Source organism: Crocuta crocuta, unplaced genomic scaffold (genome assembly GCF_008692635.1).
Source record: "Crocuta crocuta isolate KB4526 unplaced genomic scaffold, BGI_CrCroc_1.0 scaffold322, whole genome shotgun sequence".
NCBI lineage: Eukaryota > Metazoa > Chordata > Mammalia > Carnivora > Hyaenidae > Crocuta > Crocuta crocuta.
In genome coordinates this window covers 2,969,407-2,996,725 of record NW_027532592.1, presented here as the reverse complement: position 1 = coordinate 2,996,725, position 27,319 = coordinate 2,969,407, and the positions used below count along the sequence as shown (strand labels likewise).

The 27,319-nt window shown below is 43.1% G+C and overlaps 1 protein-coding gene across 3 annotated transcripts in view; it reads right to left on the bottom strand.

Moving 5' to 3' along the window:
* Positions 1-26,555, bottom strand: part of LIN9 (lin-9 DREAM MuvB core complex component) — a 49,701-nt gene extending 23,146 nt beyond the window's left edge. For 2 of the 3 annotated variants that reach the window (XM_077779900.1, XM_077779901.1), the window contains exons 1-6: positions 26,523-26,549; positions 24,517-24,611; positions 23,166-23,270; positions 13,972-14,105; positions 12,301-12,426; positions 2,213-2,370 (exon numbers count right to left, since the gene is read on the bottom strand). In XM_077779900.1, the coding sequence (XP_077636026.1) occupies positions 2,213-2,370; positions 12,301-12,426; positions 13,972-14,105; positions 23,166-23,270; positions 24,517-24,519 (526 nt within the window). In that variant the 5' untranslated portion in view covers positions 24,520-24,611; positions 26,523-26,549. Of the gene's footprint in view, positions 1-2,212; positions 2,371-12,300; positions 12,427-13,971; positions 14,106-23,165; positions 23,271-24,516; positions 24,612-26,522 lie in introns of all 3 variants that reach the window. The other variant, XM_077779899.1, reaches the window with a different exon arrangement.
* Between the last annotated feature and the right edge of the window lie 764 nt (positions 26,556-27,319).

Here is a 27,319-nt window from a genome sequence, read left to right as displayed (position 1 = left end):
CAGCCTGTTTGTTCTCCATATTTAAGAGTCTCTTATGTTTTGTCCCCCTCCCTGTTTTTATATTATTTATTTCCCTTATGTTCATCTGATTTGTTTCCTAAAGTCTTCATATGAGTGAAATCAGATGGTATATGTCTTTCTCTGTCTAATTTCCCTTAGCACAATACCCTCTAGTTCCATCCACATAGTTGCAAATGGAAAACATTTCTTAATGTTTATTTATTTTTGAGAGAGAGAGGGAGATAAAGCACAAGCAGGGCAGGGGCAGAGAGAGAGGAGACACAGAATCCAAAGCAGGCTCCAGGCTCTGAGCTGTCAGCACAGAGCTGGACGTGGGGCTTGAACTCACAGACCAAGAGATCATGACCTAAGCAGAAGTCAGACATTTCACCGACTGAGCCCCCCCCAGGCATTTCTTTTTTTGAAACCCAGTTTGATAATCTCTACTTTTTAAGTATAATGTTCAGTTCATTGACATTTATTTTTTTTATTTATTTTTTATTTTTTTAAATGTTTTATTTATTTCTAGGAGACAGAGAGAGAGACAGCGTGAGCAGAGGAGGGTCAGAGAGAGGGAGTCAAAGACCGAAACAGGCTCCAGCCTCTGAGCTGGCAGTCAGCACAGAGCCCGACGCGGGGCTCGAACCCACGAACCGCGAGATCATGACCTAAGCGAAAGTCGGACGCTTAACCGACTAAGCCACCCAGGCGCCCCTCATTGACATTTAAAATAATGAAAATAGGACCAGACTTGAGTTTACCATCTTGTTGGTTATTTCCTATTTATCCCATGTTTTATCTTTCCCTGTCCTTTCTTTCTCGTCATCTTTTCATTCCATTATTTGTTAGAATTTCAAAATTAACTTCTCTATTGGCTTTTTAGGTATGCCTCTTAGCATGTTTTATGTTTTTAAAGTTTGAAAGGGAGAGAGAAAGAGAGTGTGCAGGGGAGGGACACAAAGAGAGAGAACGAGTGTGCACCTAGGTGGGAGAGGGGTAGAGAGAGAGGGAGGGAGAGAGAATCCCAAGCTTTGGGTCCTCTGTCCCCTCTCTCTCTCTGCTCCTGCCCTACTCACACATGCGTGTGTGCGCGCTCTCTCTCTCAAAATAAATAAATAAACTTAAAAAAAAAAATGTCCTGTGTTTCCATGTCACTCTATTCTTTCCAACACTTCTCTCATTTATAGTTACACTGTAGACTTTATATCCGTGATTATTTATACGGGGTGATTAGAACGAATGTATCTTTCAGAGAATACAATCTCCCCCTCACTTCATCCCTGGCCTCACCCCCAGGCCAGTTGTGTTGGGAGAGAGATCATTGGTAAGTTCGGTACGTGGTAAGTCATGACCAAATCCATTCTCCTTCCACCTGCATTTCACATGCACCATACCGTCTCTTCCCCATTATCTACCTTTCCTCTTAAGTACTCATCTTTATAATGTAATGAAAATTTGTACCACTTTTGTGACCAGAAAAAGTGATATCAATATGTAACTCAAGGTTACCTTTCCTCCAGAAAACATTCCTTCATAAATCCAACCATTTTTAAACCTCTCAGTACAGCAACTAATCTGTCTACCCACTTAACACCTTGGAAGTTTTTATATTACATAAATTATCATTTTAGTCAACTACATTCTTAAGAATTAACCTAAACTTGAGGCTTTGGGGGATCCTTTTCTTTTGCTTTAGAACTGAAAAGAATATGCAGAATCACTTCCGCCAACTGACAGAACTTACTCCCTTAAATAAAACTTTGAACAAACTACCTCCTGAATAACTTAGTTTATTCTGCCCTTGGAAATGGACTCTCCCAGAAGTCAAGGCGCGCAAGAACAGTGTGTTTGTGAAGAGCGGTGAGAAGGGCAAACACATGACGTGAAAGCCAAGGACGGGCTAATTTACAATTCCAAAACTGTAAACAGTGTGCGGCTATGGGGACCCCAGGGACCTGCAGCCGTCATCTCGGTGGCACATGCCTCTAGCTTATGTTCCAGTAGACACTGCTTCGCACGAGTACGCTTTGCCTGCAGGAGTTTAAAACCCAGATGTCGGAGATGAACAAATAGCACCTTCTAGAGAATATTACTTAGAACCCAGTGCAAACGTTTTCCCGTAAAAGCCATTCGTCCAGGGCTTAGCAGGCGCTTGGTGAAAGCTCATCAGTCACCCGGTACGGAGCGGTACGGAGCGCTTGTCCTCACCCACCTGTGACTTTGGTTCCGATGACCAGGGGCAAAGGGATCTCGTCCGGGAGATCTTTGAACTGCGAGACGTCTGCAACCTTCCTCTGTTGCAAGAGCCGTATTTTCTGACGTTTCTGTTTTAACGCTGATCTCTCTTCCTCAAAAAATGCAGAAGAACATCTAGAATAAATTATAAAAATCCTGTAAGCCGCTAACCATCCTACACGGAAACCTGGCATCAGACTGTCCACCTCACAGTTCCCTCTTTTCCTCTCTGAGAAATTGGTTCAAAAACAGGTTCATAGAAACGGGAATTGTTTCTCTTCATTCTAAAAACAGGATCTTGGCAAGACTTGAAAGAGACTTAAGCAAGTCTAGACTGTCCTTTCCTGCGGAGGAGGAGGGCTGGTCCACTCTCCTCTGGCACCACTGCACATGGATCCTGGGCCTCCTTCCGGGCCCAAATTCAATTACAATATTCTCTTTGGAAGAACAAGATATCTTCCCTGTGACTCGGTAAGCTACCAACGCAGAGTTAGAGTTAAAGATCACATTTACCACTGTATGAAGGGTTAATCATACTTCCTGCCTTGAGCATAAACACTGAAGAATTTACTCTTATCTTTAGGGCCTTACTTCTTCTTTTTTTCTTTAATGTTTATTATCTACTTCTGAGATAGAGACAGAGTGCAAGCAGGGGAGGAGCAGAGAGAGGGAAGGGCACAGAATCCCAAGCAGGCTCCAGGCTCCGAGCTGTCAGCAAAGAGCCCAATGCAGGGCTCGAACCCATGAACCATGAGATCATGCCCATGAGCCGAAGTCGGATGCTTAACCAACTGAGCCACCCAGGCACCCCCCCTACCTTTTATAACTGTTTATTTATTTATTTTGAGAGAGACAGACAATCCTAAGCAGGCTCCCTGCTGTCAGCGCAGAATTCAACACGGGGCTCAGTCACATGACGGAGAGATCATGACCCGAGCCAACATCAAGAGTCGGACACTCAACCAACGGAGCCCCTGGGCGTCCCAGGCCTGTGGTACTTCTATTCTCAATACTGGGACGAGCCGTGGGAACGTAAGCAAAGCTTTCATGCCACAAAATACAGATCCACGAAACCGTCACGAAGACAAGAGAAGGGACATTTCAAGACATCGATCACTCCTCAAAGTTTCCTCGTGGTACTTTACTGTTCTATTTTTTAAAAAATATTTATTTTTTTGTTGGGGGGGAGAGGGAAAGAGAGAGGGAGACACAGAATCTGAAGCAGGCTCCAGGCTCTGAGCTGTCAGCACAGAGCCCAAAACAGAGCTTGAACTCACAAACTGTAAGATCACGACCTGAGCTGAAGTTGGACGCTTAACTGACTGAGCCCCCCGGGCGCCCCTGTTCCTATTTTTATACCGCACTTCTGAAGCCGTCACTAAGTTGCTTTCTGTCATTATAGTTTCTATCTTCTACAATTTTATATAAATGAAATCATCCGGTGCGACCTCTTCTGTCGGGCTTCCTTCACTCAGCAGAATTATCCCAAGAGGAATCCGGGCTGCAGGCGGCCATGGTTCATGCTTACTGGAGCACCGTCTCCTACTCTAGGAGTGTGTCGTAACTTGTTTATCTGCTCACCTAGCGGTGGACAGTCGGGTGGTTTCCACTGTGGGGCAATTACAACTAAGGTGATAGGAAATCTATGTATAGATTTTTGTATAAATATATGGTTTAATTTCTCTCCACTAAATACCTAGGAGTGCAACGGCTGGGTCATAGGTCAGCATGTGCTTAGCAACATGTTACCAAAGAAGACGCATAAGCCTACTTGATGCTCCACGTTGTATGTCCTGAGGGAAATGCGCGTTAACGGAGGCACTAGCACACACCTGTTAGAATGACCGAGCTCTGGAACACCGATGGCAGCGCGCACTGGCAAGCGTGGGAACAGAAGCCCTCACTCCTTCAGGTGGGAACGCGAAACGGCGCGGCCACTCTGGGAGACGGTCTGATGGTTTCTTACAACATCACGCACACTCTTACCATACAATCAAGTAACCGCGCTCCTTCGTATCTACCCAGATGAGCGGGAAACTCAGGTCCGCAACAAAACTCCAACACAGATGCTCACGGCAGCTCTACTCATAACTGCCCAAACTTGGAAGCGACCAAGATGTCCTTTGGTGAATGGATAAATAGTGGGATATTCGGACAATGGGACATTATTCAGAACTACTGGGGTGCCTCAGGGGCTCAGTCGGTTAAGCGTCATACTCCGGATTTCAGATCAGGTCATGATCTCACAGTCATGAGATCGAGGCCCACGTGGGGCTCTGCACTGACCGTGAAGCCTACTCAAGATTCTTTCCCTCCTTCTCACTTTGCCCCTCCCCCACTTGCGCTCTCTCACAAAAATTTTAATTTAAAAACAAAAAGGCTGAACTATCAAGCCATGAGAAGACATGGAGGAACCTGAAATGTATGTCACGAAGTGAAAGAGGCCAATCTGAAAAGGCTACATACTGTGTGATTCCGATACGTGACAGTGGAAAACGGAGAGCTCTGGAGACAATAAGAAGGTCAGTGGCCAGTAGGTGGGACCGTGGGGACAGGAAGGACTAAGCGGAGCACAAAAGACTTCTAGAGCAGTGAAAACACTCTATGCTATTCTGACGGTAGATATGTCCTTACACATTTTTAAAAACCCATAGACTGTACAAAACCAAGACTGAACCCTAACGTAAACTATGGACTTTGGGTGATTATGATGGGTTGATGCAGATCCATCAACTCACAAACGTACCACTTTGGTGGGAGACGCTGACTTTGGGGAAGGCTAGGTCTACGTGGGGGCTAGGGGTATACAAGAAAATCTCTAGATCCTCCTCTTGATTTGGTTGTGAACCCAAAATTTTCTCTAAATGAACAGTCTTCGAAAGAGAGAGAAACTATCAAAATGTTTTCCAAAGTGGTGGCACCATTTTATATTCCCATTAACAGCACAGAGAATTCCAAGTTTCCCGCTAGCCTCGCCAGCACTTGGTATGCTTCACTTTGTAAGTTGTAGACCCTGTGGGTTACCTTGCATCTTCCTATTGACTAACATGGTGAATATCTTCTTATTTATTTGATATCCTTATATCTTTGGTGAAGCATCTATTCAAATCATTTGGCAATTTGTTAACTGGGTTAGCTCTATTTTCTGCATTTAAAAAAAATTGAGGTATAATTGATTGACAATGTTATGTTAGTTTAAGGTGTATAATACAACGATTTGACAATTTTATACATCATTCAATGCTCACCACAATAAATATGGTCAACGTCTGTCACCACATGCTATTACATTATTAGTGACTAGATTCCCTATGCTGTACTCTTCCTCTCCATGACTTATCCAAGTCCCTATTTCATCCACTCATCCCACCCACTGTCCCTCGGATAACTACCAGTTAGTTCTCTGTATTTAAGAATATTGGGAGGTGCCTGTGGGGCTCAATCAGTTTTGCGCCCGACTTTGGCTCAGCTCATGATCTCATGGTTCGTGAGTTTGAGCCCCATGTAGGCCTCTGTGCTGACAGCTCAGAGCCTGGAGCCTGCTTTGGATTCTGTGTCCCCCTCTCTCTCTGACCCTTCCCCGCTCATGCTCTCTCAAAAATGAATAAACATTAAAAAATTTCTTTTAAGTGAGTCTTTTGGTTTTTTTTCTTTGTTTAGATTCCACATATAAGTGAAATCATACGGTATTTGTCTTTCTTTGTGTGACTTATTTCACTTACTGTAATGCCCTCTAGGTCCATCAGTATTGTTGCCAATGGCAAGATTTCACTTTTTTATGGTTGAGTAACATTCGTGTGCGTGTGTAAGTGTGTGCATGTGTGTTCATCCATGGATGGACACTCGGGTTGCTTGCTTATCTTGGCTACTGTATATAACGCCACAATAAACACAGGGGTGCATGTATCACTTTGAATTAGTATTTTCATTTTCTTTGGGTAAATACCCAGTAGAATTACTGGACAATACAGCATATTTTTTATTTTTTTAAATGTTCACTTACTTTTGAGAGAAAGAGAGTGCATGCACTATTTCCCACAGTGATTCCAGCACGTTCCGTTCTCACCAACAGCGCATGAGAGTGGCCTGAGCTGTGCCGCACCCTCCCCAACTCTTGCTATTTCTTGTCTTGCAGCCATTCTGACCTCTGTGAGGTGCTCTCATACAGGTTTTGTATTTCCCAGTGATGAGTGGTGCTGAGCATCTTTCTATGTGTCTGTTGGCCATCTGGTTGTCTTCCTTGGAGAAATATCTATTCAGGTCCTCTGCCCATTTTTTAACTGGATTGTTTATTTTTCTGGGGTTGAGTTGTGGAAGTTCTTTCTATGTTTTGGATACTAACCCCTTGTCAGATAGAACATTTGCAAATATCTTATCCCATTTAGTAGTCTGCTGTTTTGTTCTATTGATGGCTCCTTTTGCTGTGCATGTTTGATCTTTATTAGGAAATTTCCAGGGATTTTATAACTCTGGATAAGATATACTCTTTCAGTAATTTTTATTTGAATAGTGTTTTTTAATAGTTAGTACCTTTACATGGGTTCTAATTTATAAGGTTCAAAAGGCACTAAAAACTAAATACCCACATCCCTCAGCTTCCCAGTTTGCCTTCCAGACGGTCACTATTCAAATTTCTCAGGCATCCTTCATTCACACTTTGGCCAGATCCAAGCAAAACCGCACATGTTCCCCTAACTTCTCAGAAAGCTACTATATGCCCTGTGTGTTTCTGCCTTCTTTTCTGACTGTATTTTAGCAATCTGTTCTAAGTCAGCACATGAGGAATTCTCTCTGCTTTTATTCTGGTTTACATTAAGTGGTTTCAAAGTGGTCACTATAGTGAGAGGCTGTATTTGAATTAATCACGCCCCTATTAATGGACATTCACAGTTTGCCAATCTTTGCTACTAGAAGTAATACCGTAGTAAGTAACGCTCGTGTACGGACTTCTGTAAGCTCACTTTGTAGAACTCCTAGGTCACAGGGTATGGCGATTTGTGAATCTGATAGAGATTATCAAACTGCCCTTCACAGAGGCCATCTAAATGTACTCTCACCAGCAAGCGGGACTATTCACCATGCCCCCCGCCACCGTAATGCATTAAAGCTTTATGAACTAAAACCCAGTATCTCAGCTTACTCTGATTTTCCATTTCTTACTAGGAGTAAGACTGACTTCTTTTCACGTGTTTACAAGATCCATTTCCCCCCTTTTCCTATGTACTGTTTATAATCATTTTTAGGGGCGCCTGGGTGGCTTAGTTGGTTAAGCGTCTGACTTTCGCTCAGGTCATGATCTCATGGTTCGTGGGTTCGAGCCCCGCGTCGGGCTCTGTGCTGACGGCTCAGAGCGTGGAGCCTGTTTCAGTCTGTGACTCCCTCTCTCTCTGACCCTCCCCTGCTCACGCTGTCTCTCTCTCTCTCCTAGAAATAAATAAAACATTAAAAAAAAAATCTATAATCATTTTTATTATGGATTATCTGACTTTTTCTGATTGACTCACAGTAGTTTTATTTACATATTAGGAAATTAGGCTTTGTGATAAGAATTATAAATATTTTTGGGGCGCCTGGGTGGCTTAGTCGGTTAAGCGTCCGACTTTCGCTTAGGTCATGNTTACTCCCTCCCTCTCTGACCCCCCCCTGCTCACGCGCTCTCTCTCTCTAGAAATAAATAAAAAAAAAAAACTTAAAAAAAAAAAGAATTATAAATATTTTTGTCATTGTCTTTTGACTTCATGTTTCATCTGGAGGGGGTAATGCAAAATGTCATAAATTTTTTTAATTTTTTTTTTTTTTGAGAGAGAGAGAGAGAGAGCATGAGCACTGCGTAGGGGCAGAGAGACAGAGGGAGACACAGAATCCGAAGCAGGCTCCAGGCTCTGAGCTGTTAGCACAGAGGCTCAAACTCATAGACCATGAGATCATGACTTGAGCTGAAGTCAGACGCTTAACCAAGGCGCCCCTGAAATGTTATTTTTAAGCAGCTAAATTTGTTTATATTTTCCTTTATGATGCCTAGCTTTGGGGACTCTTAGAAAGACCTTTCTCACTCAAGATTAAGCAAAACTCTCAAATTTCTCTACTAGTTTTACTGTTTCATTTTTTAAGATTTTTTTTCTTTCTTAGTAATCTCTACACCCAACATGGGGCTTGAACTTCAAGATCCAGAGTCGCATGCTCTACTGACTGAGCCAGCCAGGCACCCCTCATTTTTAAAATATTTANTGGGTGGCTCAGTCAGTTGGGTGTCCGACTTCGGCTCAGGTCATGATGTCAACACTCATGAGTTTGAGCCCTGTGTCAGGCTCTGTGCTGACAGCTCAGAGCCTGGAGCCTACTTCCAATTCTGTGTCTCCCTCTCTCTCTGCCCTTCACCCGCTCGTGCTCTGTCTCTCTCAGTCTCTCAGAAATAAATGTTAAAAAAAATAATAATTAAAATATTTAAATCTTTCAAGGGCACCTCTGTGGCTCAGTTGGTTAAGTGTCCAACTTCGGCTCAGGTCATGATCTCGCAGTTCACGAGTTCGAGTCCCGCATTGGGCTCCGTGCTGACAGCTCAGAGCCTGGAGCCTGCTTCAGATTCTGTGTCTCCCTTTCTCTGGCTCTCCCCTGCTCACACTCTCTCTCTCAAAAAAAATAAACATTAAACAATCTTCTTAAATATTTAAGTCTTTCATCTTTTCCAATTTTTTCCTGGTGTAAGATCTTGAGGTACGAAAGCAGCTCCGTTTTGCTCTAGGTTGCTAGAGTCGTCTCAATATCCATTAAGTGACTAATGTCACCCCTTCCTCCCCTCGTGCATGTGAGAGGTGACTACCGCTATTATCCATTAAATTCCCAGAGACATCTGTGACGCTATCTGGATTCGTTTTTTTAGTTCATCTATTTATGTGCCGTTACTATCCTGTGTTAACAATGATCGCTTTGTAATCTATTTTAGAATCTGGTAAGTATAGTCTCCCTTCGTTCTTTGCTCCTCCAGATTTTTCCAAGATCTTGTCACTTGATTTCTGCTCTCTTAAATGTGAATTTGAGAATTAGTTCATTGATTTAAAAAAAAAAAAAAGTCCTATTGATATTTTTGAGACTGATTTGAATTTACAGATTAACTTAGAACATGAAGTCTTCTTATCAGACCTCAAATACGTCTTTTCATTTTGCCATCCCTATGCTGCATGTTTTCTTCCTGACATTTTATCATTTTTTTAGGGTATTTTAAAAAGTATATTTTAGCAATAATCTGTATTGCACCTTGACTTCCTCAGAGAAAAGAAAAACTATAAACTTCTGTTGAAAATAAAGACTTCATTTCAACTGTGAATTAACATTGATAAAGTAAAGAGCTACAATATTAAGCAACGTTATGGTACACTAACAGGGAATAAATTAACGAGAAATATTTCAACGACACTCTTAAACTACAGAATTATAACAAAACAATAAAATAGTGCCTAACATATGATTCTGATGGACAATAATTAGAAACAAGAAGCTCAATTTACTCAAACACGTAAAGTCACAGCTTTGCACGAAAATGGCCTAAAGGAATGAATTACCAAAGACCCTAAACTACCAGGATGAAACACACTAGTCCGTCACGTTTTAATTCCGTTATAAAGGAGGGAAATATTTACGACATCAGCAGCAGCGTCATCTTGCAATATGTACACAAAATACTACCACTTCAATGAAAAGTTATCCTTGCATTTCATCACTATAGTGTCCTTAAAACTGGGGCGCCTGGGTGGTCAGTCGGTTAAGCGCTCAGCTTCAGCTCAAGCCTTGAACTCACAGTTCGTGAGTTCAAGCCCCATGTTAGGCTCTGTGCTGCCAGCTCAGAGCCTGGAGCCTGCCTCGAATTCTGTGTCTCCCTCTCTCTCTGCCCCTCCCCTACTTGTGCTCTTACTCTCTTTCTCAAAAATAAACTAATATTAAAAAAAATCATTAAAACTAAAATCTGTTTCTACTTGCCCAGGTCACTTTACATTTCCATGCCCTCCATGAACTTTCCCACCATTTAAGTGAAAAAGTCTTGGGGCTCCTGGGGGGCTCAGTCGGTTACGTCTCTGACTTTGGTTCAGGTCATGATCTTGGGGGTCGTGGGTTCGAGCCCCACATTGAGCTCCACACTGACAGCACAGAGCCTGCTTGGGATTCTCTCTCTGCCCCTCCCCTGTGTATGCACCTCGCTCTCTCACTCTCTCTCAAAATAAATAAGAAGCAAGTGAAAAATATCTAGTACATGCTTTTAACAGGCAGACAATATCAGAACAGATTTCAAAAAAAGTTTTTTTAAGTTTCATTTATTTAAGCAATCTCTATACTCCATGTGGGGCTCGAACTCACAACTTCAAGATCAAGAGCCACATGTTCCTCTAAGCCAGCCAGGCGCCCCAGATTTCAAAATTTCACTCAAAAGTATTATGAGGTTTTCCAGTGCGCCTGGGTGGTTCAGTTGGTTAAATGTTCGACTTTGGCTCAGATCATAATCTCCCGGTTCATTGGTTTGGGCCCCACGTCAGACTCTGTGCTGACAGCTCGGAGCCTAGAGCTGCTTCAGATTCTGTGTCCTTCTCTCTCTGCTCCTCCCCCACTCTTGTGCTTTCTCTCTCCATCTCTCAAAAGTAAACATTAAAAACTTTTAAACATTTTTTAAAAATTGTTTTTAATGTTTATTTATTTTTTACAGAAAGAGAGACAGAGTGTCAATGGAGAAGGGGCAGAAGAGAGGGAGACACAGAATTTGAAGTAGGATCCAGGCCCTGAGCTCTCAGCACAGAGGCTGACGCAGAGCTCGAACTCACAGACTCTGAGATCATAACTGGAGCTAAAGGTGGATACTTAACTGACTGAGTCTCCCAGACACCCCTAAAAAAATTTTTTTTAAAGTAATGTTCAGAAAATAACAGATCCACTTGATTTTTCTTTCTGGGTTTTGGTTTTTTGAGATAGAATGTGCTTTTATTTATTTTACTGAGGTATAACAGACATGTAGCACCTTGTACAATGGAAAATTTGGGGAACCACGTTATTTCAAATTTTGTGCAGAAAGTGGGAGTTTGGGGCACCTGTGTGGCTCAGGTGGTTAAGGTTTTCACAGTTGTGAAATTGAGCCCTGGATCAGGTCCCGTGCTGACAGTGAGGAGCCTCCTGGGGATTCTCTTGCTCCCTCTCTCTTTCTGCCCCTGCCCCGCTCGTGGGGGGCTCTCAGAATGATTCAGTATTTGTATATATTGCAAAAATATCACCACAATAAATAGTCAACATCTGTCGCCATATACAGTTAAAAATCCTGTTTTCCTGTGACGAGATCNTGTGTAACATTTTTTTTTTTTTTTTTTTTTTTTTACTGGGTGTAAACCAACTTCATGGGCCTTGAACTCATGACCCTGTGATCACAACCTGGGCAGAGATCAAGAGGCAGATGGGGGCATCTCGGGGGCTTAGCTGGTTAAGCATCCAGCTCTTGATTTCTGCTCAGGTCATGATCTCAGTGCTCCCGAGATTGAGCTCCGAGTCAGGCCCCCAGAGCCTATTTGGGATTCTCTCTCTCTCCCTCTCTTTCTGCCTCTCTCCTGCCCTAGCGCTCTCTCTCAAAATAAAGTTTTTTTTAAAAGCAAAAAAATCAGGGGCTCCTGGGTGGCTCAGTTGGTTAAGCATCAGACTTCAGCTCAGGCATGATCTCGCAGCTTGTGAGTTCAAGCCCCACATCGGGCTCTGTGCTGACAGCTAGGAGCCTGCTTTGGATCCTCTGTGTCCCTCTCTCTCTGTCCCTCCCCTCCTAGAGCTTGCCTGCTCGCTCTCTCTCTCTCTCTCTCTCTCTCTCTCCCTCCTCTCAAAAATAAAGATTTAAGAAAATAATAAAATCAAAAAATAATAAGAAAAGAAGTATGTTCAAAGCCTGTGATCTGAACAAAGGCTAGTTAACAGGATTTATTTAACATATAATTACTCCAAAAAGTTAGGTTTCTAGTTTTTGTGAAGATGAAAAAAAACCCAATGTGGTAATCATACTACCAAGTAATTTGTTGGTTTTATTTTACATAAAAACGTGATTTTTACCTCCGTGGTTTTCCCATAAGCCGCCTGATTTTCCCCCATTCTACTCTTGTTAACTTTCTTGTTTTCAGATTGGGAAAAGATTCCTTCAGACATACACAGAAGTCATTATCGCCTTCAAAAAGTGGCCTGTAAAACAGAAATAGTATTTTCATGGTTAATAGGCAACGGGCTGCTGCGAGGCACACATTCCAAAACACACTTTCCAGTGTTCAACGTCATGCTAATCATAAAACTCCAACTTCCCTTCTACCCAGAACACATGCGGAACAGGCACAGGCTCAGAGTGCTAAGCCTAAAAGTGGCGTCTGTGACCCAGTCTGGGAAACCACCCGCGCTGCAAGTTACTCGAGAAACAGGCCTGGGCCTGAGATTCTAGGAGACGCTGGTTTCTGTGCGGCCCGCACGCATGTGAGTGGGTCCTCTGGGAAGGCGGCCTAGCGCCTGGCACGACACTGGGGGCGTGGGGGTGGGGGGGCGAACGTTAGCTACGAAGTATCTTTGTCCCAAGGGTGATGGCAACACCAAGGAGTCCTCTTGGGGATTAAATCAGTTTTAGAAAACTGGAGGACTCTAGAGGGTTAGATCAGTTCTTGGAAATTCCAGAACTCAGATCACACGTGGACACCCTGGGGGTCTCATACATAAACCTATGGAAAAATCTGTGGATGAAAATAAAACCATTTCATTCATGAGTTTGGGAAACCAGAAACCAGTCTAAGCAACCAAACGACATGTGAGTATCAGGCTCGAATATGAACATTCACGAGAGTCACTACAGTGTAGACAACTGGCCTAGAAACCAGGGAAGGGAAGTCAAGATAAGTAGCCAGCAGAGTGAGCATCAGTGACTAGTGTAGATTCGATTGGATTAGAATTTTTCTGTAGTCAATCCCATTGTTGAATAACTGGATTTCCCCCACATTTCTTACTATATTCTATTTAAACAGTTATGTATAACTGAGGTACGTAAATACTATGTCCCACATAAAAAGCCTACCCGAAAAATCTTATGGAATCATTTCTACCATCAGTAACTGCTTCTCTACCAATATCCTAGCATGTTTTTTAAGTAGGCTCCACGCCCAATGGGGCTAGAACTCACAACCCGGAGATCAAGAGTTGGATGGTCTAATGACTGTGCCAGCCAGGAGTGCCCCAAAATACTAAAATCTCAAGATTTGAGGCACCTGAGTGGCTCAGTCAGTTAAGTGTCAACTCTTGATTTCAGTTCAGGTCATGAACCCACAGTCATGAGTTCCAGCCCTGAATTGGGGTCTGAGCTGGGCATGGAGCCTGTTTGGGATCCTCTCTCTCGCTCTCTCCTGCATGCTTCCGCTCTCTCTCTAAAAGAAGAAAAAAATCTCCAGATTTGTAAACCATGTCTGGCTCATTACAAATAAGGGAGCTCTGTGTTAGGGTATCTCTGCTCCACAGCCTCTATAAATTATAATATAGAAATTATACTTTCATTTGATTTTTCACAAAAATCTGTAACAACATCTGCAAAAGGGGAGGGGGAAGACTATGCGGAATGAAAATGGATCAAACTAGAATGGAGAATAGAAAGAGGAAATTGGGAAAAAACATACAGAAAAGAGTATAGCTTATAACATTTGAAAAAGTTAAATTTCTAGTTCCGGTGAGATTCACAATGTAAGCCATGATACATACTTATCTATATTTGAGTAGAACCATTCATATATACACCATTTATGTGCTTTGGGAAGCTTGAGTAGGTTACGTAATCGAAAACCAATCTTCTGTGAGGCTTTCTTATCCGGTGTTGACATTGTTGCTGTAAATTTCTATACAATAAAAAGAGATGAATTACAGGTCCATTGAGTAAAAATGAACAAACACCTGTAACATCAAAGACATTTTTAAGAAGGTACATTATGGTTAAGAACTCGAGGAGGTTCGACAAGAAAATTTTCTGTTATTACTTAACAAAATAAGCATTCTGATGATTTCTTACAAAGGTAAAACCTCCAGTTTCATAACCTCTTCTGACAAGGAAAGTGAAATGCCCACCATGTGGCCACCGCAGGACATGGAGGAAGAAGGAAAGTGTGACGGAGGGAGACAAGGCAGGCACGCTGGCACCAGGCCCGAGGGCGCACCGGCGAACCTCTATCCAACCACAGCATCAGTGGTGCTGGGCACATGCTTCCATTCAGGGAAGAAAGACCTTCCCAACCGTTTTTATAAAGGCGCATTACAAATAAAATCTGCCAAAGTATAATACAAGAAAATTCCAAAAAATATCACTCATCTGCATGAATTTTAAAAATGTTTGGAAGGACACTCCATGCCCATGGGTGGGAAAAATTAGTATTTGTGAGAATGTCCATTCTATCGGGGCACCTGGGGGACTCAGTTGATGAAGTGTCGACTCTTGGTTTCGGCTCAGGTCATGACCTCACGGTTTGTGGGATCAAGCCTCGCATCGAGCTCCATGCTGTTAGTGAAGGGCCTGCTTGGGGTTCTCTCTCTCTCTGCCCTCCCCCGCTCATTCTCTCTCCCTCAAGATAAACAAACTTTAAAAAAAATGTCCACACTATCTAAACCAATCTAAAATTCCATGCATCCCTATGAAAACTCCAATGGCATTTTCCACAGAAGCATAACAGTCTTAAAGTCATGGAATCACAAAAGATCCTGAGTGGCCAAGGCAGTCTTGGGAAGGAAGACCAAAGCTGGAGACCTCATTCCCTAATTTCAACTATACTACGAACTACGGTAATCAAAACGGTATCATATTGGCATAAGAACACATAGGTTGGTAAACAGAATAGGGAGCCCAGGAAGAAAAGCATGCATTTATGGCCAAGTAACTTACAACAGGGGAGGCGAGAACATACAATGTGGAAAGGACAGTCTCTTCAACACATGGCGCCGGGAACACTAGAAGCCACATGTCAAAGAATGAATCTGGACACTCTCTTACACCACACACAAAAATAAACTCAAACAGGGTAAAGACTTGAACATAAGATCTGAACCATAAAATTCCTAGGAAAACACGTAAGTGGTAAGTTCCTACAGCCTGGTCTTTGTGAGGATTCTTTTTGAATTCAACACTGAAAGCAAAGGCGGCAAAAGCAAAAATTGACAACTGGGACCACATTAAGCTAAAAAGCTTCTGCACAGCAAAAGAAACTGTCAACAAAATGAAAAGGCAACCTACAGAATGCGTGAAAATATTTCCAAATTGTATATCTGATCAAGGGTTAATATCCAAAATATATAAAAAATTCATGCAACTCAACAGCAAAAAAATAATCCAATTAAGGGGCGCCTGGGTGGCTCAGTCAGTTAAGTATCGACTTCAGCTCAGGTCATGATTCTCAGGTTTGTGCGTTCGAGCCCCACGTCGGGCTCTGTGATGACTGCCAGCTCAGAGCCTGGGGCCTGCTTCAGATTCTGTGTTTCCCTCTCTCTCTGACCCTCCCCTGCTCACTCTGTATCTCTCTCTCTCTCTCTCTCTCAGAAATAAATAAAAGCATTAAAAAAAAATCCAATTAAAAAATGGGCAGAGGATATGAAGAAACATTTTCCCAAAGACATACAGATGGCCAACAGGTACACAAAAAGGTCAACGTGACTCATCATCAGGGAAACCACAACGGGGTATGACTTCACATCTAGCAAAGGGGCCAATGTTATAACAAAGACAAGAAACAACAGGTGTTGGCGAGGATGCGGAGAAAGGGGACCCTGTGCACTGTGGGTGGGGATGCAGACTGGTGCAGCCGTTGTGGGAAACAGCATGGGAGTTCCTCAAAAAACTTATTTACTATAGGCAAGACCCGGAGGCTACCTAAGTGTCCATCAATGGATGGTAACGAAGACGCAGTGTGTATATACTTTCATATACACGTGTACACACACACACACACACATACACCACACACACACAGAGCAATATTACTCAGCTATAAAAAAGAGAATGAAACCTTCCCATGTACAATAACACGAATGGGCCCTGAGGGTATACCGCTAAGCGAAATAAGTCAGAAAAAGACAAACACCATATGATCTCATGTATATGTGAAATCTAAAAAAAAACTCTCTGAAAAACAAAACAGACCAATAAAAACCAAAAAACAAAAAACAAATAAATGAAACTCATAAATACAGAGGGACTGGTGGTTGCTAGGCAGAGTGGGGGAAATGAAATGGGGGAGAGGGGTCAAAAGACATAAACTTCCGGTTATGAAGCCAGTGTCCGTGGGCATGTAACATACAGTGTGGGGACCATGGTAAATTCTGTCTTGCATATTTAAAGGTCCTAACAGAACAGGTTTTAGAAGTTCTCATCACAAGAAGGGCACCTGGGTGGCTAGTCGGTTGAGTGTTGGACTCTTGATTTCGGCTCAGGTCGTGATCTCATGGTTGGTGAGGTTGAGCCCCACATCAGGCTCTGTGCTGACAACTTGGAGGCTGCTTAGGACTGTCTCTCCCTCTTTCTCTGCCCCTCCCCCTCCCGTGCACGCGCACGCGCACACACACAGTCTCTATCTGAAAATAAACTTAAGCAAAAGTTCTCAGCACAAGAAACAAAATTTGGGACTATGGGGACAGATGTTAACTATACTTACTATGGTAATCATTCTGCCATGTACACAATATCAAATTATTATGTTGTGTACCTGAAACTTATATAACCTTATATGCCAACAATATCTCAATTTTCTCGAAGCTTAAAATAAAAGTTACCAGCTACAACATCAGAACATCAAAATAATGGAAGATCACAATCAAGTAGACTGAGGGGAGGGTCCAGTATGAGAAAACTATTAATACAGTCTGCCATTACTAATGAATTAAAACAATAAAGGGGGTGCCTGGGTGGCTCAGTCGGTTAGGTGTCCAACTTTGGCTCAGGTCATGATCTCACAGTTCGTGGGTTCGAGCCCCGCGTTGGGCTCTATGCTGAAAGCTAGCTCAGAGCCTGGAGCCTGTTTCGGATTCTGTGTCTCCCTCTCTCTCTGACCTTCCCTGTGCACGCTGCCTCTTTCTCTCTCACACAAATAAATAAAAACATTTTAAAAAATTTAAAAAGAAAAACAATAAAATCATATGATCACCTCTACTGGTGCTAAAGATATTTGACAAAACCCAGTATTCGTTAAAAAAAACTCTCAGTAGAACTGGGCAGAATGAAAGCACACAATATATCAATAGTTAAATGATACAGCTAAAGCAGTGCTTGGGGGAAAGGAGAGGGGTTGATTCATAGGTTAAATGCCTATATTAGATGAGAAGAAAGATCTAAGAAAAAAAGTAATAACCTATTATTCTACCTTAAGCTAGAAAAAGAAGAACAAAGAAAACCCAAAACAAGCACAAAGAATAAAAATAATAAAGATTAGAATAGAGGGGCGCCTGGCTGCCTGGTTGGTTAAGCCTCTGACTTCGGCTCAGGTCATGATCTCAGGGTTTGTGAGTTTGAGCCCCACGTCGGGCTCTGTGCTGACAGCTCGGAGCCTGGAGCCTGCTTTGGATTCTGTGTCCCCCTTTCTCTCTCTGCCCCTCCCCTGATCACATTGTCTCCCCCCTCCTCAAAATAAATAAACATTTAAAAAATATTTTAAAAAATCAGAGCAGAAATAAATGAAATAGAAAAATAAGAGACAAAGTGATGAAACCAAAAGTTCTTTGAAAAGATCAACAAAATGGACAAACCTTTAGCTCTACTGACCAAGAAAATAAAAATAGACGGATACTTTCTGAACCTGTAAAACTTATTTCCTCCTCATTCCAACCCAAAAGTCATCATCATAGTCAATGTTAAAGTACTAAAACCATGTCATTAAAGTGAAGAATATGACCAAGGTATTGACTATCACTCCTATTTTTTGCCATTGTTTTGATGGAATTAATCCAGTAAGAGGAATAAAAATTGTAAAGGAGAAGACAAAATCATTATTTGTAGGTGATATGGCTTTCTTAGCAAACTCCAGAAAACCCAACTCTAGTCATTAAAAATAGTAAGAGAATTTACTGATGCGGGCGGATACAAAGTTGACATACGAAAGTCAGTATCCCAGGGGTGCCAGGCTCAGTTGATTGAGCGTCCAACTCTTGACTCTGGCTCAGGTCATGATCTCAGTTTGTAGGATGGAGCCCTACACTGGGCTTGGCACTGGTAACATGGGGTCTGCTTGGGGCTCTCTCCCTCCCTCTCTCTCCCCCTCCCCCGCCCCCACTCACATGTTCTCTCTCCAAATAAATAAATAAATAAACTAAAAAAACCAAACAAGGGGCGCCTGGGTGGCTCAGTAGGTTAAACAACTGGCTCTTGATTTTGGCTCAGGTCATGATCTCACGGTTCAGGGGTTCAAGCCCTGTGTTGGGCTGTGCGCTGACAGTGCAGAGCCTGCTTGGGATTCTCTCCCTCTCCCTCTCTCTCTCTGCCCCTAGCCCGCTCGCTCATGCTTGTTCTCTCTCTCTGAATATTTTTTTAAAATGTTTTTTATTTATTTCCAGGAGAGAGAGACAGCGTGAGCAGGGGAGGGTCAGAGACAGAGGGAGTCACAGACTGAAACAGGCTCCAGGCTCTGAGCTGGCAGTCAGCACAGAGCCCGACGCGGGGCTCGAACCTACGAACCGCGAGATCATGACCTAAGCGAAAGTCGGACGCTTAACCGACCAAGCCACCCAGGCGCCCCCCTCTCTGAATATTTTTGAAAAATCAGTATCTTAAAAAAAATCAGTACTTTTCTCTATAGAAGTGAGGACCAGTTAGATAATAAAACAGAAGAAATATCCGGTTCGTGAAAGCAAAACATGACAAGCACAAAAGTATTAAACACTCAGGAACACCCTGAAGAAATGTACACGCTCAACACAGGAAAAGCACGTACAGTCTACAGGGGACTCCGAGGCCTAAATAAGTGGAACTACCTCCAGTCCTTGGACGGACGGCCCGAATGTTACACACATGTCACGTGGCATAAATCCATTCTAAAGTTCCTATGGAAAAATAACTGTGCAAGAAGGTGGAGTTGGGTGGCTTGATAGGCTGGGCAACTGACTCTTAATTTCAGCTCAGGTCATGATCTCATGGTTCATGAGTTCAAGCCCCGCATCAGGCTCCATGCTGACAGCACAGAGCCTGCTTGAGAGTCCCCCTCCCCGTCTCTCTGCCCCTGCCCCAGTCATGCTCTCCCTCCCTCCCTCCCTCCCTCTCTCTCTCACAAAATAAACTTTTTAACAAAATGTGCAATATTAAGAAAGCCTAAGAAAAGAGTATGTAATAATGTCTTCACAGATATGAAAACACTACCTAAAAGCACATTAAAACAATTTGACACTAGCACATACAGGGACACACTAGACATAAAAAGCTACAAAGTCTAGAAATAATCCCAAATATATACAGGAATGTAGCTGTGATGCAGGCAGCACTTTATTTTTTAACGTATATTTATTTTGAGAGAGAGCACGAGCAGCGGTGGAGCAGACCCAGCAAGGGGGGGGAGGAGCTGGGTCACACGACCTCAGTGTCACGACCTGAGCTGAAGTAAAGAGCGGGATGCAGGCAGCACTTTACATCCGTGCATGAGAGACGGACTCCTCAGTCGGCGTGGCCAGGGCTACTGCGCAGTCCTCTGGGAAAAGACGAGGTTGCACCCTTACCTAACCCCTTGCCCAAAATAAATTCCAGAGGAAGTGAAAATGGAAGCCTTAAAAAAAATGAATTAAATACACATGAATTCAAAAACTATAAATTTTTGACTAAGGAAGGTCTTTCTGAGTAAGTATAAACCTAGGGAGTCATAAAAAGAATTATATTTGACCCTTCAATTTCTTTTTTCAGTCCTGCCTAGTAAAAAATGCACAGAGTCAAAAAACAAACTACAAACTGAAAAAAGATTACAATCAATACAAACAGACCAGGGGCACCTGGGTGGCTCAGTCAGCTAAGCGTCTGACTTCAGCTCAGGTCATGACCTCACGGTTAATGAGTTCGAACCCCGCGTCCGGCTCTGTGCTGAAAGCTCAGAGCCTGGAGCCTGCTTCAGATTCTGTGTCTCCCTCTCTCTCTCTGCCCCTCCCTGCTTACACTCTGTCTCTAAGATAAATAAACATTAAAAAAAAAAAATACAAACAGGCCAAATGGCTAAAATTCTTAATATATAAAAAATTCTTATGAATAAGAAAACGATCAGCAATCTAATAGAAAATAGGAAACAATCTAAACGGTTTATGGGGAAGAAATTGCTTTTCTCTTCTTTTATCAATTACTTATTTATTTATTTATTTATTTATTTATAAAAGTAGGCTTCACATCCAGCACCAAAACCAGCACAGGGCTTGAACTCACAACCCTGAGATCAAGACCCGAGCTGAGATCAAGAGTCGCACACTTAAAAAAAAAAAAAAAAAAAAGAATCGCACACTTAACCAACTGAGCCTCCCCGGCGCCCCCAAGAAATCATGTTTAAACATATGTGAAAAGTGCCTCGAGGTCACTCACAGATGAAACGCCAGCTAACACTGGGGAGATGCTATGAGCAGACTGGCAAACAACTAGCTGCGTGTTTCCACGCGGAGCCGGCAGGCACTTGGGGGAACGGGCACTATGCTATACGGCTGGTGGATCGTGGGAGCCGGTGCGAGGCCTCTGGAGAACAAGGTGGCCCTATTTTCAGAGGTTTCACTGCGCGGGCGGACCTGGAGGGTGTTATGCTGAGTGACATCAGTCAATCAGGGAGAGACAAACACAGTAGGACTTCACTCATACATGGAACATAAGATACAAAACCGATGAACATAAGGGAGGGAAGCAAAAAGAATACAGAAACGGGGAGGGACAAAACATAAGACTCCTAAATACGGAGAACAAACCGAGGGCTGCTGGCGGGGCTGTGGGTGGGAGATGGGCCGAATGGGCAGGCAGCGTTAGGGAGGACACTTGCGGGATGAGCACTGGGTGGTCTACACAGGGGACGGATCACTGCATTCTACTCCTGCAATCATCATTGCACTCTACGCTAACTTGGAGGTAAATTAAAAATAAATAAAATAAAATAAAATAAAATAAAACAAAACAAAATAAAATAAAACAAAATAAAATAAAATAATAAAGTAAAACAGAACAAAATGTTTAAATGTGCATATCCTATGACCCAGCAGTTTCACATGTCAGGCACGTGTCCCAGGAAACACTTGCGAGTTTAGACAGGCATGTCTGGGGTGTTCGAGACCACACTGTCCGTAATAGTAAACATCCAGAAACCAATTAAATGCCCATAAGTCAGGGAATGTATAAACTAAGGCTGAAAAATATGTAACAGTAAAAAGAAACAAAACATTGAAGTCTATCTACCATCTACCTCAATCAATCAGCATAGCCAGACCTCAGTAACAGACTTAATTTTTTTTTTGTTTATTTTTCAGAGAGAGAACGGCTGAGAGCATGGAAGGAGGGGAAAACAGAGAGGGAGGTCAGAGGATCCAAAGCAGGCTCTGCGCTGTCAGCAGCGAGCCGGTGAGGGGGCTCGAGTTCGCCAACTGGGAGAGCACGAACTGAGCCAAGGTCAGACACTTAACTGACTGAGCTACCTACGCACCCTCGAAACAGACTTTTTAAATGAAAAACTAAATTACAGAACGATGCACTATGTGTCATCATGAAAATAAGACCACACGGGGTGCCTGAGTGGCTCAGTCGGCTAAGCGTCCAACTTCGGCTCAGGTCATGATCTCACGGTTCGTGGGTTCGAGCCCCGTGTCGGGCTCTGTGCTGACAGCTCAGAGCCTGGAGCCTGCTTCTGATTCTGTCTCCCTCTCTCTGTGACCCTCGCCTGCTCACGCTCTCTCTCTCTCTCAGAAATAAAACATCAAAAAAGTTAAAAAAAAAAAAAAAAAGAAGACCACAAATACAATGTTAAAACCACAGACATTAAAGAATACCACGTACCTTCTATAAATACCCATTTAAAGTTTTAGAGAAGCCCTATAAAGATCGAAAAGCATAAATCAAACTAATTACAGCGGTTACTAGTCAATGAGGGAAATAGATTTAGAGACTTGGTAGAGGTAAAAATCAACTTTGGGAAAAACTGTAAATTCCTAGAAAAGTTGCAAAGACGTGCCGTTCGCCCCGCTTCCCTGATGTTAACCCCTCGCATACCCACGGCGTGCCAACATGAAGATGTTAATAGTGCCACAACAGTATTAACCACACTGCAGACTTCCTGTGGATTTCTATGCTTCTTCCACCAATGTCCTTTTCCTGTCCCGAATCCAATTCCGGATAGGATATCGTACTTCAGAAAGTTAACTTTTTGGGGCACCCGGGGGGCTCAGTCGGTTTATCACCTGACTCTTGGTTTCAGCTCAGGTCATGATCTCACGGTTTGTGAGATCGAGCCCCATGTTGGGCTTTGAGCGGACAGTGTGGAGCCTGCTTGGGATTCATTCTCTCTTTCTCTCTCTCTCTGCCCCTTGCCCGTGAGTGCTCTCTCTCAAAAATAAACGTTAAAAAAAAACAAAAAACCCACGAAAACCATACTTTCCTGTCATTAAGTAAAAGGTCCCTCCCCCACCCCCCACTCATTTCCACACAAAACTCGGAATGGACTCCCTATTGCCAAGTCCATCTGCTGTAAGTCCGCTCTCCTCTCCGTGCTTCAAAGTGTGCACTTGTGAGACAGGTCTGGCTTTCCGCACCGGGGAAAAGGCCACCAATTAAATCCTGGCCTTTCTAGGTCACGAATAGAGGAGCGGAGTTGGAGCACTGATTTAAGAAGAAGTTGTTACTCAAGAGGAAACGAATAATAAAAATGAACCTTATCACGTGAGCCCTTGTGCTCACTCCGTTCCCTGGGAAAAAACGCTTGCGTCACACGCACCTGTGGGACCATCGCCACTCTCTGGTTTCTTTTAGGCGACCTGGTATTTATTTGTCTGTCGTCTTCGTCAGAAAAGAGTCGACTTCGCTTTGAGTTTCTGAAAGGCTAGGATAGAAATTTGTTTATTTAATACAAAGACCAGACACTTCCCATTTGTGTTCTACAACCGAATTCTGTACCTGGGAGATCCCACTGAGGCTGGCAGGATGGCGTGCAGGGGATACAAGCGCACAAAGTCAATGTCACTGATCTTCAATTTACATAGGAGTGAGCTACGTACTTAGGCAATCTGTCGATAACTCAAACACCTCGCCGATGAGTAAAATCGGAACCCAAGTACCCTGAGCAGCCTCGAATGGTGCGAGAGGAAAGTAAGTTCTGGAAACTGCAGTCCTCATTATGTCAGTGCTTGGACTGTGGGTGGTGAGGGTGTCACGCGATGTGTCTGCGGCAGAGGGCTGGGCTGGACAGTTACCAGATCCCTCGAGAGAGCCAACTGAAGTGTATAACAACACTAGGCGCTCTGTCAAGACGCGGGAGCCGAACTTCCATCTGTGACTAAAAGCACGAGGCTCCTATCGCAGCTGTCTGGTAAGTGCCTGTAGGACTGGCCACAGAACAAAAGCTCGGAACCAGAGCTCACTGGGGTAAGTACCCAAAGGCCATCATACGTTGAAGCGTCTGTGATAGGAACGATTTGACAGTCTGCCCTCGGTTCAGAGGCCTCAGAGACAGAGAAGGACAGCAGAAGTAATACCACGACGATAGCCACATCCTGTTTCAACTCCTTCCCCAGCACCAGACACGGAGTCTCTCGCATAGCTGGAAGGGGGGTGGGCATGGAGGGTAAGCAGCCTATGGCCAGCAACCAACAGGGTCAAGGCCAGAGGTGCTGGGCTTTGAAATTAAACCCACCGACAGTCTGAATACTCCATAGCCCTGACAGGAAGTCCCTTCTACCCTATCTGTACTCACCCTTGACCTGCATGAGGTTTTGAGATCTTACCACTTACTTATGTATCTTTTTGCAGAGAGCAGAACCAGGTGACATTTTTTATATTCGAAGTAAAGCATGATTCGGAGTGGTCAGAAGTTGGTGTGTGTGGTTTTTTGTTTGTTTTTAGTCTGGCCTATTTAAAGAGACTGCAATGGCTTAACCAATGCCCATTGATGACTACATTCTCAAAGGTTACGGACTGAGTATGACTGTGTACCACTCAATGACACTTAAAGCCTCAAATGCTTGGGGATGGGGAAACCCCTGGAAAACTCGTACTGTCATCTGCACGTGACAATAGTACAGAAAAGTGAGCTATCATATTCTAAAGAGTAAGAAACACTAATTCCTTACCATTTCCACAGCAGGCCCCGTGTTCCTGCCTTTCCAAACAGGTGTTTTTTGTAAAGAGCTGTACTTTTCATTCCGTGTGTTAGATAAGCTTCCCTCTGTAATAAGTAATTATTACTAATAAGATTTAAGTTCGAAGGATGTATACTACAAACATTGCCTTTTTATTAACAGCAATATATCTGAAATATTTACCAAAATGGACAAAATATACTGATCACAGTAATCTTGGTTTATTACAAATGAAAAAAATCTCTTCTGTATTTTTTTTGTCAAACTCTACATAATTTGACAATGCACTGTGTCTTGAAAGTATTAAATTTCATAGTAAATTATGTGTGGTTTCTTTCTTTGTGTTTTTAGTAATGCCTTCCTTCTAATTTGCTAAGAATAAGCATAATCTGATTGAAAACAGGGCAACGGAGAAATGGGAAAAGCTTCTAACCTTGAATTTAGAGTATATTTCTAAATGTTTCCTGCTTCAAGATGTGAAACCCTGGATATACAAAAATAAAATGTGTGGGTGTTTCTGTTTTCCTTGATTCAAACAAATGTCTTCAGAGCTGTATGCAACCAGAAACAATCCAATCAGGTAACTGATTAGGGATATGATGAAAATCAAGAGGGCGAGTTTAACTTTTGTAAAAAAGGAGATGTTTATATAAAGACACAGAAAACGAGGATGAATATACACAAGACAGTGGTTTTTATTTCCTTCTAGCTGCTCATCAGCATTTTCTAATTGTTTTCTGTAAGAAATAGATCACTTGTATATGTATTTTTTTTTTAAAGACAAACGGTTTTAATACTGGCAGAAAAAGAACAAAGGAATACTTTTTCAGATGTACATTTTAAGAAGCACAAGAAAGGAGGAGTGGGGCCGACCCTCCCAGGCAAACACAGTAGGGCCGTCGTGGAGATAATGTTCTCAAGCCGGGACTCAATTTGGTAAACCACCAATTAAAGCACAACACGGTAGCTCTAAAAACTCAAAGTACTAAAGAACCTTTGAGCAGAGCATGGTTCAGGATTTACTTACCCAGTAGAATCCTGATCCAGCAAAATCTCAAAACAAACTACAGTAAGAGGGTGGCCTAACGTTCATGCAGAAAGAGCCAAGGAACACGTATAATTTTTTTTCTGAGAAAAGTATTATCGTTCTTTTATTTCAAGAGACTTGTATTATTACATATAAGGCAAGATTCTTGAAAAATAAACTCATGCAAAAATATGGCTGAGCACAGCTGCTTAATAAAATGCTTTCATTCTAGGGGTGCCTGGGTGGCTCAATCAGTTGAGTGTCCGACTTTGGCTCAGGTCATGACCTCACAGTTTGTGGGTTTGAGCCCCACATCGGGCTTTGTGCTCAAAGCTCAGAGTCTGCTTTGGATTCTCAGTCTCCCTCTCTCTGTCCCTCCCCCACTCACAAACTCTCTCTCAAAAATAAACATTTTTTAAAAACTTAATTAAAAAATGCTTTCACTCTACTAAGATATCTGGAATGTTTAGTTAAAAAGTTCTTGGGGTTTGGGCACCTGGCTGGCTCAGTCGGTAGAGTGTGTGATTCTTGATCTGGGGGTCATAAGTCCCAGGCCCATGTTGGAGGTAGAGGTTACCTCTAAATTAAAGAAAAAAATAAAGTTCTTTAATCAATAATTCTAGGGAAACTTTTTCTGTTGTTGTTTCTTTTAAGACTTTATTATTCTTAAAGAATCTCTACACCCAATGCGGGGGCTTGAACTCACAACCCTGAAATCAAGAGTCGCATGCTCGACCAGCTGAGCCAGCCAGGTGCCCTGGGGGAAAAATTTCTTAATAATTTCCAACCACCAAGGACCAATTCTCCTATAACAGTCTGTGAGTTTAAAATTATCATCAGTGAAAACCAATATTAAAAACCTAGAATGAAGGCTAATTTAGAAAGAAAAGAGAAACATTCTATCCACCTTACTTTAATGAATTAAATTTCTAGTTTCTGCTGTGCCTGAAGAACTGTGCTATGATCTTACCTTTTAAACTGACCAGTGCTTTTGCTGAAGAGCCTGCAATGAAAACAAATCAGTATTATTTCCGAATCAACGTGAGAGAAACAGAGCATGGCTTACGGGGTGCAAGTGGCCCTTCTAGTTTTAGGGGTGTCAAGAGTGAAGTGGCAGTGGGGTGCACAACCAGAGATAACCAGAGCGGGGGGTGCCTGGGGGCTCAGTCGGCTGACTCTTGATTTCAGGTCTTGATCTCATGGTTTGTGGGATCGAACCCTGCGTCGGGACTCTCTTCTCTGTCCCTCCTCCTTTCCCACTCTCTCTCTCTCTCAAAAATAACTAAACATTAAAAGAAAAAAAAAAAAAAGAAAGAAAGAAAGAACCAGTGGGCCATTCCAGCTGCGGGCAGGACCTCAGACAAAGCAGGGACGAGCTGGAGAGAGCTCCCTGGGAGTCTCACGGAAGCTGTATGCGCTGGGGGAGGGAAGGCAGGGAAGATCCACAAAGAAGGGACTTTGGATCCTCACCCAGGGGCGTCCTGGTGCCCGAGGAGAAAAGGAGAAAGAAACGGCCATGTACAGAAGCGAAGATGGGAAGCGGTGGTGGAGGGGAGAAAAGAGAAGTTGAAAAGGACCCAGGGGACTGGTCCCCTGGGAGTTGAGAGGACACCCCCCACCCCCAGCCGGAGTCAGAGCAGCTGAGGGGCGCTGACACACAGCCGGAGGGCTCTCTGATGAAAACGCGCCATAGTGTGTATGCGAATGACCACAAAGAATCTGTCTGTTAATAAAGGTCCGCAGGGCGCTGTCGCTCTGATGGCTGTC